Here is a 12,110-nt window from a genome sequence, read left to right on the forward strand (position 1 = left end):
CTTTCCTCATCTTAAAACTGATGGGGAAGTTAAAAATTACGTATATTAACTTTCTACAGAAGTTTCATTTTCAGAATTCCTCATTTCTGTTTTTCCTGTGAAATCAATTTCTGACACGGCCACACACACATAAGCAGGACAAGTACTCCAGCTTTTCCAATCATGTCTCTACTAATTTTCATTATCTCAATTCAGACTATCTCCCCAGTTCATCAATTAAGTTTGGAACAAATTAAGACATTATCTCTATCTCAATAGCTACAGGATAATTCATTAGATTCACTCTTAGGCCCGGATTCAGCAAAGCACTTTAGTTTTTAGGAATTGAAAATTTATGTAAAGGATTCAAAGCCAAGAAAATCTACAGGGTTTAAGCATACATTTAAAAATAAGTATGTGTATGAAGTTTATCTTTACTGAATGGAAGCTTTTTTAAAGTAAGGATATTATTAGAGAATAATTTATCAATAAAATCTTAAATGACTCAGTAAGAACAAATATGTTCTGTAAATGCATTTGGATAACTGAGGACAATAAGCAGCTAACCAATTGGAAAGGCAGTTTCAGTTAATCACTGCCATCCTATTTATAGGATATAAATTATGACAATAGAGATGTTGGGTCTTTAGAGAGCTAAGTACATTGCCTACAGGATAAGGCCTCTGTCCTTGACTTACTAAGGACATTGTGGCAAGAGCAAGTTACATGTATGTTCTTCTCAAAGACATTACCTGGATTTGTTCTGAAATATATGAAGGTGAAAGGCTTATATTTGACTCCAGCTACCAACTTTATCAGTTATCTTGACTGACTGGCACAATACAAAGTTGTGTCTGGAGGATCTTCCTTATGTGGACTGCAGTGATTTGCCTTAAAGAAAAGTAGTCATGACCCAAGGATGATGGAACAGGAGAGAAAAAAAAAAAAAAATATATATATATATATCAAAAGATCTCCAGGCTCTGAAGCAGAGATGGAGGATATGCTACCTGCTGGATGCTTTACTTTTGATACTGTCTTTATATAGAAGTTGCCAAGATGCTAGGAAAAACTATGAGTAAGTTAAAACGAGAACATACAGTCCCTGACCTGATAATCGTAGTGGCTTTCTATGACTCAGCCTGCAGGAAGGATTCCTACTGCTTTCAGTCCCTATGAAGTAAAGCAGAAAGTTGTGGTATTCAGAATTGGTCTGTCTCACTATAAGGTGCTCCAGAATACCTCAGAGAAAGCTAATAGAAACTCTGTTGTGGTATCATCTTGGCATTACTAATATAAATCCCAATAGAGAAAAATCAAGCTACATACTTAGTTAAGCAGCAAAGTTGAAGTTGAACTTATTTGTGAGAGGATATTTCTTTTTTGTAAATTAGAAAAGGAAACACCTTCTGTTGGCTGGCTGGCCTAAGTGCTTTCTCTCCCCATTGTAAGGTTTTTTGCTTCAATTCTTTAGCTGGTGATACTTTTCACTGTATTAGTTATGCAAGAATCTCTCAAGTCCAGCATTTTTATCAACCTGTGATAAGTAGCAAATGGTAGTAAGACCACGGAGAGAGTACTAGGTATTCAAAGGTGCCCTTTCTTACCCTGCCTTTTTGTGCATCCCATCAGACTAACTTCTACATATACGCTTTGTCCAGTTGTACAGGCATACAAGCTGATAGCCAGTCTGTGACTTGACATGAAAATTACATTGTGTACCCAAAGCAGTATAGAATCCAGAGTGAATTACATTCAAACACTTCAGCTTCCTTATATTCTTTCACTGTACAGAAACCAATTTTCAGAATTGTTTTTAATGTTCTTTCCCAGTGAGTGTAATCAGATTCATTTTCACAAACCTAGCTCTAAAAGTTTCTTTACATATTTGCTTTCATTTTTGAAGAACATCATGAAGAAAATAAAGACAATGAAATGCAAAAAATGGAATCACACTGAGAAAATAATACAATTTGCAAATTAACTTAAAACATGAAATATAGCCTGACATTGATGTATTGAAAGAATAATTGTAAAAGATAGGCCATTCCCATTTTCCACAAACTTTACTCAATCATATCTCTGTAGTTTGATTGAGGCATTAATAAATGCCTACTTTACTAGATAGAGTTCATTTCTTTGATTTAAGATGGCATGAAAATAGAATTTTCCAGTCATATCTTCTCTATTCATCTTAAAATGTGTAATGAGAAAGCAGCTGGCACTCTTCTAGTCACGTGCGGATTCAATTAAAATCAAACATTTCTAAAGAGTTTTTCTCGCTATATATTTCTCATACATATAATTCAAAATAAAGCTATGATGAAAAAAATCAAAAATGTGGAGCTAACTTCATGTGTTCACCATGTTAGATACCTTAGATTTACAATCATTCTCAAACAGATTAGAGTAACAAATTTTTTTAGTATGGTATTTGCATAATATTTGTGTCCTGGACATGTACCTAAACTGAATTAATATCTTAGCTCACTCAAATCTGAATCCAGACTTCTCAACACAGATGGACAATTTAATAAACGTACATCCTAAAAAGCAGATAGCACTTCTTAAAGTGTTTTTAATTTGCTTAGACTTAACACATATACCTACCCTACTTAAATTATCCTCATCTTAGCAGAATGAACCTCCTCTAAAATTCACATTATAAAATATTAGAATGATGTATGGTAAAATATGTCTTGCATTACAGAAGTATAATTCCATTAATTCCAGTAAAGATTATGAAATAAATAGGAAGATTTATTTTGTTTTCTTTAAAATACAACTAATGCTCCTTAGCTAGGAGGAACAAAAAAAAAAAAAAAAAGAGACAATTTAATTAAATAGTGATAATCAGTCCTTTCTGTGCTTCAGAAGCTCAAATGATAGCATCTCATTTCATGAAACCTCTGGTATTTTTCTCTTTTCCAATGAACTTTGCAGAGATATGCTAAAGGAGGTAGTATGCAAAGTTACCATTGCCTGAGCTGTACAGCTCTGACATAGCAATAAGTATTTATAAAATCTCTAAAGTCACTAGTGCCTTAAAAAACGCTTTCAGCTGTTAGCAACTTTAAAAGAAATAAGCAAGGGCATCACTGCCTGTAAGTGCTCCCATTAATGTTAAGTTGATGAGATGCATAAAAATACATCTGATCATCTCACAATCCATAAATAGCATTATTTTTTCAACATACAAGAAAAGTAAAAAAGCGGTGTCTGTCTTTTTATGGATGTGGAACTGAAGAACCTGGTATAATTGAGACATATGCTTTAATTAGAGTGGCACAGGCACTGTGTGATAGCAAGCCTATCACAGCTTGTCTGCTCCAGAAATACAAAAAGCAAGTTTCTAAAGAAATGAACTTAAAACCTATCATTGCTTAACTCAAGGACAGCATATCTTCCAGAGGCAAAAGTAGAAGTTGTAACCTATAATTTGTCTTGTTTTCTTTTGTCCTTTGCTGCCTGTTTTGCATGGTTTTACATATCCATTCTCTGCACCCAAATGTATTTATGAGGGGGGAAAAGAGAAATCTGATCCCAAATGTCATCCTCATTTGTCAGAAACTCCCTAACTACCAGCTAACTTCCAGGTTTCACTGAGACGGCTTGAGCCAGGCTGAGCTTCTTCATGCAGCCTCCAAGGAATCAAAGGCGAAGCCATTTAAGGGTCCATCGTCACAGTCTTCTTTAGGATTACACATCTCCCTGTTTAATATGCTGAGTTATACTCACCTAAGCACCAGCATGGAGCTGTTGACACAGTACTAGGGAGCGATTTATCCTGCAGGCTAACGTCTAATGAAATTAATAATTTTAAAATCTATAAATACTGTGTGACTACAGGCTAACAAGTTATCAGCATTGCTATTGGAATTCAGCATTTTAAAAGATATATTATGACTGTGTTAGTTTTACAGGGGGGAAACAAGAAATGTTTTCTGGGAAAAGCAGGAACAATAAACCTTTCAGTAGAAGCCACTGAAAATTATTCAACTAATATGATTTTTATGATCTATCAAGTATTTCCACCAGAAATGGAACAAGGAGGAAGCACAATGTGAGGGAGGTCATATCTCCACAGTCCTAACAGCAATTAAAGGGTCTTATTTATCTTGAGGTTCCAGTAAGGGATTAATTCCCTTTGTGAATATGGAGTTTTCAGGCAAACCTTGTGATTTACACCTCTGGTGTGAACTCTCCAGCTGACTGCTTACTCAGTATTGAATACAGCTAACTCTCCCAGGTAACACTGGGCAATTTTTTAAGGAAGAAACGTCATGCTCTTGCCCTGTTGAATAACGGACTGCATTAACAGAACAAGGGCTCAGAGACAAATCTAGGTGGATTATCAGAAACCGACATCAGGCAGGTTGTATGGCTCACTTTACGGCACAGCTAACAACATCAAGGCACTAAGACATCACCCCAAGCCAGAAACTAAAGCCAGGGGCACTGGCAAAGCAAAGCAGAAACCAATCTTGTTCTACCTTTTTTAGAATACCGGAATGAGCAGGTTATAGATTAAAAATGGAGGCAGTGCTCTCTTCCTCTGATTGTGGACATTTTTTGAGGACAACAGGAGAGGAGCTTGGACATTAGGCATGTTTATCACAGCATATTTATTCAGTTCTTACAATATGCTGCCTGCTGAACAGGACCAAAATAAAAATAATATAGGACATACTCATATAAATAAAATGTTATTGTAATTTAATTATCTTTTGAATAGTTTTTTTGAAGTTATTAATACTATTAATCAGCCTTTTGGTCTGGTTGTACCAGGACTGTCCTGATTGCACTGTAACATGCACAGTATGGCATTACTACCAGACTAAATAAAGTTAGACACAAATTTGGAATGTACAAAATGCATGACTTGATAACCTACAATATTATGAAATCTTTTCCTAAGCAGGAATTTTAAAATGTCTCTGGCAGTGTAATATTTATATCATCACATTTTGTCAAGCATACATAGTAACAGATAAGTACTCAATTCAAACAGAAGCGTAATCCTTGCAGAAGATCCTACCCTCTCTGCTTGTTAATTCTGTTCCTTAAAGCTATTTCTTGGTAATACAATCCACCTTTAGTGACAATCCATGGCTTAAGCCACGTGGCTCAGTGATTTTAAACTAGTGAAGATGTGCAATAATCCTCTCTGTTCTCTGTTGCATAGACCTTGGTTCTGGTAAAAAACTGAATTTATAGTAAGGACCCGTGTTTGCTGGATGTAACGGCTGTAAATGTGACACCACTGATCTCCAGTCAGAGCATGTTGCCTGTTCTACTGCAGTTACCCAGACAGATGAACATGCACATGCAAATTCTGTGGTGCAGTTGCAGTTTTTGGTACTCTTTGAAGAACATTCCCTGATTGAGTTGAAACTTGAAGTCCCAATGGCAAAATTTACAATGTTTCGAACAGTTAAAACTGTTGTCCTTCAATTACAGAAAATAGGGGTAAGCAGGGTAGAATAACCAGGGCACTGGGAAAGGCTCACTTTGTTAGAAAATCTGTATTTCCAAACTTAAGAAAACATTTACAAGTAACCAGTATTATAGAGTAGTAGTTAATTCCCTACAATTCAAAATCAAAGTGTGAGAAGACAGGGCTTCTTTTTCAGACCCAGAGAAGGATTTGCATGCCAAAAAGTATGTCTCTCCTGCTGCTGCCTGCAAGCTTTCCTTCAATTACATTCTCAGAATGCCATGGTTAAATTACTACTAGCATTGGCTTACAAACAGACTGAATCTCACAATCATCTGTGATCTATTGCTATAACACCTACAACTTCTAGAACTAGAAAAGACTGAAAAAATTACAGGCTCTGTTTCCAGTTTAACAATGTTTTTCCTGTATAATGCCCAGTGCAATGATTGAAAAAAGTATTATTGTCATTGCAGCATTTGCTAAAAAATACATCACAGTGTAGGTGATGGTTATTTTTCAAACATAAGGCAAAGCTTGTGAATAAGTATTATTACGGCATAATTCTGAACACTGCATTCAACACTTGTGATCCACTCTTTCCTAAACAGTTCATTTATGCAGAGGGCTAACATTTTTCTTGGAATTTGTATCTAAACCAATTGTATAGTAATTAATTTACCTATTAACTTCTTGATAAGAAGCGATGAAAGGTTTTAAAATGTTCATTCGGGATGATCGAGTCTGGAATGGAAACTCTTGTATTTGGTAGTAACAGTAGACCATTTACAGTACTCACATAATGAATTAGCTAGTCACCATGTGGAGCACTGGAGTTGAATACCTAATGTCTTTGCCATGGTTGACAAGATCTAAGAATACTAGGTTACACAGTTAAAACAACAGATGCCTGATGGACTTCCTTATGATCAAGGACAACCTGAGTGATTCAACAATGCTATCTTCTCCTAAAAGTTTATGACAATTCATGAAAAATAACCTCTCAATCAAAATTTGCCAGAGTGACAAATTCCCCAAATCGCCAAAAGGTGGCTTCATTCTAAATGGCTTATGAAATTCTGCTCCCCTCAGAGTTGCAGCACGAGAGAGAATTCCACAGCTACGAATCTCAGCACCTTGGAGCTGGGGAAGTACACTTAAATTCTGGCACTTGTTCTTCCTCACAATGGGAAGGATAAGTGAAATCTTTGCTTCCTGTTGCCCACGTTATAGGTACCAAGCTCCAGCTGACCACTGGGAAAATTTCGGAGATCAATTATTCCTCCTATAATGTTAAGTGCAGGTGTTAGCCAAGAGAAATTTCTCCTGGATGTGCTGACATCACTTTAGCCTGTAGTACTTCTTACAGCATCACCTTCTCTAACAGCATTTTGATCCACAGTCAAAGTGAGTCAATGACACAGTTTGTTGCAGCAGGTTTGCTCCCAAGTATGAGCCATCACTAAACAGAGTGAGTCATATCGCTATCTTGATAATGTCACAATCTTTATTAGTTTTACAGCTGCCATGAAACACTAATCTTTAGAATGGAAGAGATGATAGTTGATGAAGTCAAGTCAGGGCTAAAAGCTAGTTATTACTGACAAAGGGCCCATAATGTCATCTGTTCCCTTCTTTGACAGCATCTCTCTCCAATAACAGCATAAGGAAAGGACCTAGTCCTGAATGAATGCATATGATTTTCTTTTTTCCTTGCATGAGCTGACCACTAAAATGAAAATGCCTCTCTTGAGCAAGGGGTTGAATCAAGTGACCTCTAGAAATCCCTTCTGACATAACATTTTTCTACAGCTCTGTGACAGCAATTCTTTCTGTCCTGCACATCTACCCTGCTAACTCATGAAGCTCCATAAAGTGACTGCACAGGCTCTGGGCATCAGCCAATACAGCAACTATTTCAGAGACAAACACTAACCTGTTCGGTGCTGTTTCGAGGTATTTTCACTCACCTTATATGTCATTCACCACCCTTCATTTTTTGGTGACTGACACAGAAGTAGCCAACCTGGGAAAGCAGAGAAGGTATTGCACAAAGCTAAGTGGGCAAGGTACACATATTCCACAAGAGCTGTATTTCCCTTCCCTGTAAAACTTAGAATGTAGCTTTGAATTTGCTGTACAGGATAACTTTATCAGTCAAGAATGACATGTTAGGTTACAGTAGATGGGTCTATGAAAATACCAGTTCACTGCTCAGTCAAAAAAATGCAAATCATATCCCAGAAATCATTTAACACTATGCTTTAGTCACTATATTTTTATAAGAGAGTTTCTTTTATTTCTTTAAAAAGGCAAACAAACATGATGGATGCTTTATAACTGCCAACAGGGTTTGCTCATTTTCTACTACCTTTCTGAAACCCTGGTGACATTGACACAAGAAAGGGTTTCAAATCATTCTATCAATGAAACAGGTGGATAAGGTTACTTGAGGGAGCTCGTCTGTGCAAAGCACAGGAAGTCATGTCCTTACTCTACTCCTGGTGGAGATTGCCCCATTACCACAGTGACTTCACACCCATCCTACCTGAGTTTATGCAAGCTCGAGAGTTGCATAAAACTTTGCCCTGCATAATCAATGTTTTTTTCTGTGAAGCTCTCTATGGGTATCCTTTTGCAGACCAGAAAGAAAGGCACAATGATCTGTTGCAGCTTGTCAACGATACATGCAAATCACTACAAAACGCAAAAGAGAACAAAGGTATTCCAGTGCCTCACACTGTGCCTCACCACTTAAATGCATTTCATCTCCAAGGACTCAGTGCTGGGAACTATAACCACATTTACACTTGAGAAATTTGGTGGCCTGGCAACAAATGTAGCAACTTGAACCTTGTATACAGATGGATGTCTGGTTTTTCAGATATGTTTCAGAATGAGAATTCAGCTTTTGCTTGCATAATTGTAGATCCCCAAAGGTGTATTTTATCTTTAGCTCCTGTTATGGCTAGGGAAAATTGTTACTAATGCTTCACATCATCTCTCTTCCCTTGGAACAGGATAACGTGGACCTTGGTGACCTGATGTTTTCACTCTGCTACCTTCCAACAGCTGGTAGACTAACTATTACAATAATAAAGGCAAGAAATTTAAAGGCAATGGATATCACGGGAGCATCAGGTAGGAATGAACTTAATGCTCAATGTGGATTTCTGGCCCGTTTCCCTCCTGAGACACAGAATTCAGCACTGTCAAATCCCAGAAAGATTTTGGAGAAGAGGGTTCTTATACTGCAAGCTCTTGAGTTACCTGAGTACAGGAGTTTCTAAGAAATAAATAACATCTATTTTAGTTTGTTTGGTTGCAACCAAGAGTTTAAAATAATCTGCTCTTAAAAAGACTGCAAGATTATTATTTCTAAAGTAACTGTGATTCAGAATAGCATGAGTTGGTCAAACTGCATTCGTAACACTGGGAATTTGTTTGTACAGCAGAGTATTTGTTACGGCTATGGCACAGAGGCAGACTGACCCTCTCTGACAGTTTCCAAGAACCACTGAGCCAATTCTGCTGTTGTTGGCATACGGACAAAACAGTGATCATCCCAGACTCCTTTCAGCAACCCTTTCAAAATTTGATAATGAAACCAAGGAACAAATTTAAATAAGAGTTCATAGATGATTTTTAAACACTAGCAGGGAGTTGTAGAGCTCCCAGAGAGGAGCTAAAAAGAAATAGTTTTTTTACTACATTCGGGAGTTTAAAAATAACTATAAGACTCTTGAGAAATACAAGCCACTAATTGTTACACTTTGAATTATATTTAACCATACATCAGTAAGTCCCACTCTGTAAAATATTCTCAACTTCTGTCTGTCCTACAAATCCGTACAAGTAATTAGGCTGTTATAAATAGACTGATACACAGGCTGTTGTATAAAACAGTCATGTATAACACGGTTCAGTGGATATTTTAATACCCTTTGAGAAGTTGGTACACAACAAGGAGCTTCTTGAACTTAAATTGTTCATTATAAGCAGTCAACCAGGTAAAGCTGTCAAAGCTCCACTGCCTTCCAGGCATGCCATGGTAATAAAGAAGCTCAAATTCCACTCAGGTCCAGCTGACTAATTCTGCAAGCAGGTATGGGTATACAAGAAGGCTGCTCCTTTCACTTTCCATTTATGTTTGCTTAGACACAACAAAAGAAAACCAACGTTGTTCTTATGATTCACACAGATCCCTACGTGAAGGTTTCTTTAATGTGTGAAGGAAGGCGACTAAAGAAAAGAAAAACTTCCACCAAGAGGAATACCCTTAATCCCGTTTACAATGAAGCCATAGTCTTTGACGTCCCTCCAGAAAACATTGACCAAATTAACTTGTCGATAGCTGTTATGGATTATGACCGGTGAGATACCTGTAGCTGTAAAATAACATCATCTATTGGCTTATAAAATTTTGCACAGTAGATTTGCATCCAGAAACAAAGTTATCATTTTTTTTCCAATAAATGGGAAATTAATGTTGACTTCAGTAGAAGACTAAACTTTCTTGTATTGCCAGGCAGGATTTCCTTTCTAAATTTTAAAATATAGATTTGCCTCCATAACTGATGTAACTAAGATGCATATATGTTTACCAGAACAGAAATAACTGAAAATACAATCACACAGTCCACACACTGATGTTCTGTTTGTGCACAATTACGCTAACCTCTTAGACACACGCTTCCATTTCTAAAATTCTGGCCTAGAGTTTACTTGCATTTGCAACTAATTACAGAACACAGGCAAAGAAAGTCTCTATTCTTCATGCAAAAATAAGAAACAAATGCACATAGACACACAGTGTATGCTATAAAGGGGAAAATACTAAATTATACTGATAAGTGGGAAATGCAAAGAGTAAACCTACGTATTTTATAGTTCATTTCATGTTTCAGGCAAGAATTAATTCTAAAAATCCATGATTAATGTTTTTAATGAAATATGTAAACGATATGGTTCTAAAGGTAAAATTTTAAGAAAAAAATATTATGGAACATTTTCACAGTGTAGGTCACAATGAGGTCATTGGAGTATGTCAAGTAGGCAACGATGCAGAAAGTCTAGGTCGTGACCACTGGAACGAAATGCTCTCGTACCCTCGGAAACCCATTGCTCACTGGCATCCTCTTGCAGAGGTAAGACTTTTATTTCTTGCTTCCCCATTACTATTAATTGTGAATATTTTTCCACATGGCATTAGAATTTGGATAAAATTTTATGAGCAAAACCAAGATCCACATGCATGCACTAAATCCTAGAAAAGGGCTCAGAAACACTGATATTAGAAGTCAAATATAACACACAAGTTAAGTCTGCTCCTTTCAATTTTACAGGCACAGAAAGTAATTGATGTCTTTAATCTATACATGAAAAAAAAAGTATACACTGGATTAAGGGTTTGGTTTTGTTTTTTAAGTAAGATCTTGGGTAACTTTCACTGATAATTGATATAAAGAAATGGACCTTGTTTACAGAAAAAACAAGACCTATTTTTTTAATACATATAACAACCTAATTTGACTTTTTCTCTTGTAAGAATATATCATCCGTGCCACTAGCACATCTCAAGGGATGCCTAACTGCACTGAAAAAAAAATGTTTAAGTGTCTCTGGAGATCTGAGGCGTTGATAAGAAGCCACTCAATCAGAAAAGCTTTTCAAGGTTCCTATGTTTTTTTTTGTTTTGTTTTGTTTTGTTTTTTGTCTTTAGGGCCCTATTCAGCAGAAATGTTATGCAGGTCTTCTGCGCTTGGATGGCTGCCGAAGAGGCTTCCTCACCCTTTTAACCTATTCAGCAGAAATTTGGCATTCCTGTTGAACTCTTTCTTAGCCATATCCTCAGGGGCTATTCCACAGAGTCCAGTGGGGTAAAGATGTCCTTTTAATCCCTCTGTCTAATCCTCTCCTCAATACAGGGAATGCTAATCCTGATTCATGAGACACAAAAATTCATCAAAGATCTAACTAAATTGCTTCCTAAGAGTTACCATGACTTTACTTATGTTGTTGCTATCACTGGCTAAAGTCAGACAGTAATCCCAGTCAAAAGAAACCGCTATGTTTATCAACAACCACAACGTTACCCCCAGTGCTGAAATACAGGAAAGATCATTGGATTCATATCAAGCCACAAACAATGCCGTAAGCACCTAATATATACAGAGGCATGCAGTTTGCAGCCTCACTGCATATACTTTATGCATCAGAGTGCAGCTGTGTTCCTAGAATGCAACTGAGGACTTTACCTGCTTGGTTGTAAGCACTAACCCTAGACAGTTCCATACTTAATTGTCAGGTAAAGGGAGATGCTACAAAATGGCAAAAAATACCACAATTTTGCCCCGTCCCCATAAGCAATTACACTTACTGGTGCCTGGGAACCACAGCAGCACAGTTTCAGCAGGGAGACCTTTGAGTGCTCACAGACTCTGTTGCAGCAGGAATGGACCATGTCTTTTCAGAGCATGGGTGCTGCCAACACGCAAGTATGCTGTGAAAGAAGATCGAGAAAAGTGGGGGAGATCTGCCTATATGTTTGTGCCCTCAGTGGCAAGCTAGCAAAGTGCCATACTTGAAATACCGATCTGGGCACTTGGGAGCTGGTTTGAGAAAACACATCACCAAGCTCTCGTCTGTAGCCAAGCATTGACAGGAATGGCCTGACAAAGCACATGAGGAGTAG

The 12,110-nt window shown here is 37.2% G+C and overlaps 1 protein-coding gene across 1 annotated transcript in view; it reads left to right on the forward strand.

Moving 5' to 3' along the window:
- Window positions 1–11,246, forward strand: part of SYT9 (synaptotagmin 9) — a gene marked incomplete at its 3' end in the record, with an annotated part of 65,596 nt that extends 54,350 nt beyond the window's left edge. Inside the window, exons 4-7 of the mRNA XM_082485810.1 lie at window positions 8,437–8,557; window positions 9,618–9,789; window positions 10,434–10,563; window positions 11,139–11,246. Coding sequence (XP_082341936.1) covers window positions 8,437–8,557; window positions 9,618–9,789; window positions 10,434–10,563; window positions 11,139–11,246 — 531 coding nt within the window. The remainder of the gene's footprint in view (window positions 1–8,436; window positions 8,558–9,617; window positions 9,790–10,433; window positions 10,564–11,138) is intronic.
- Between the last annotated feature and the right edge of the window lie 864 nt (window positions 11,247–12,110).

Source organism: Vanellus vanellus, assembly GCF_965231255.1.
Source record: "Vanellus vanellus genome assembly, chromosome: 6".
Classification (NCBI taxonomy): Eukaryota; Metazoa; Chordata; class Aves; order Charadriiformes; family Charadriidae; genus Vanellus; species Vanellus vanellus.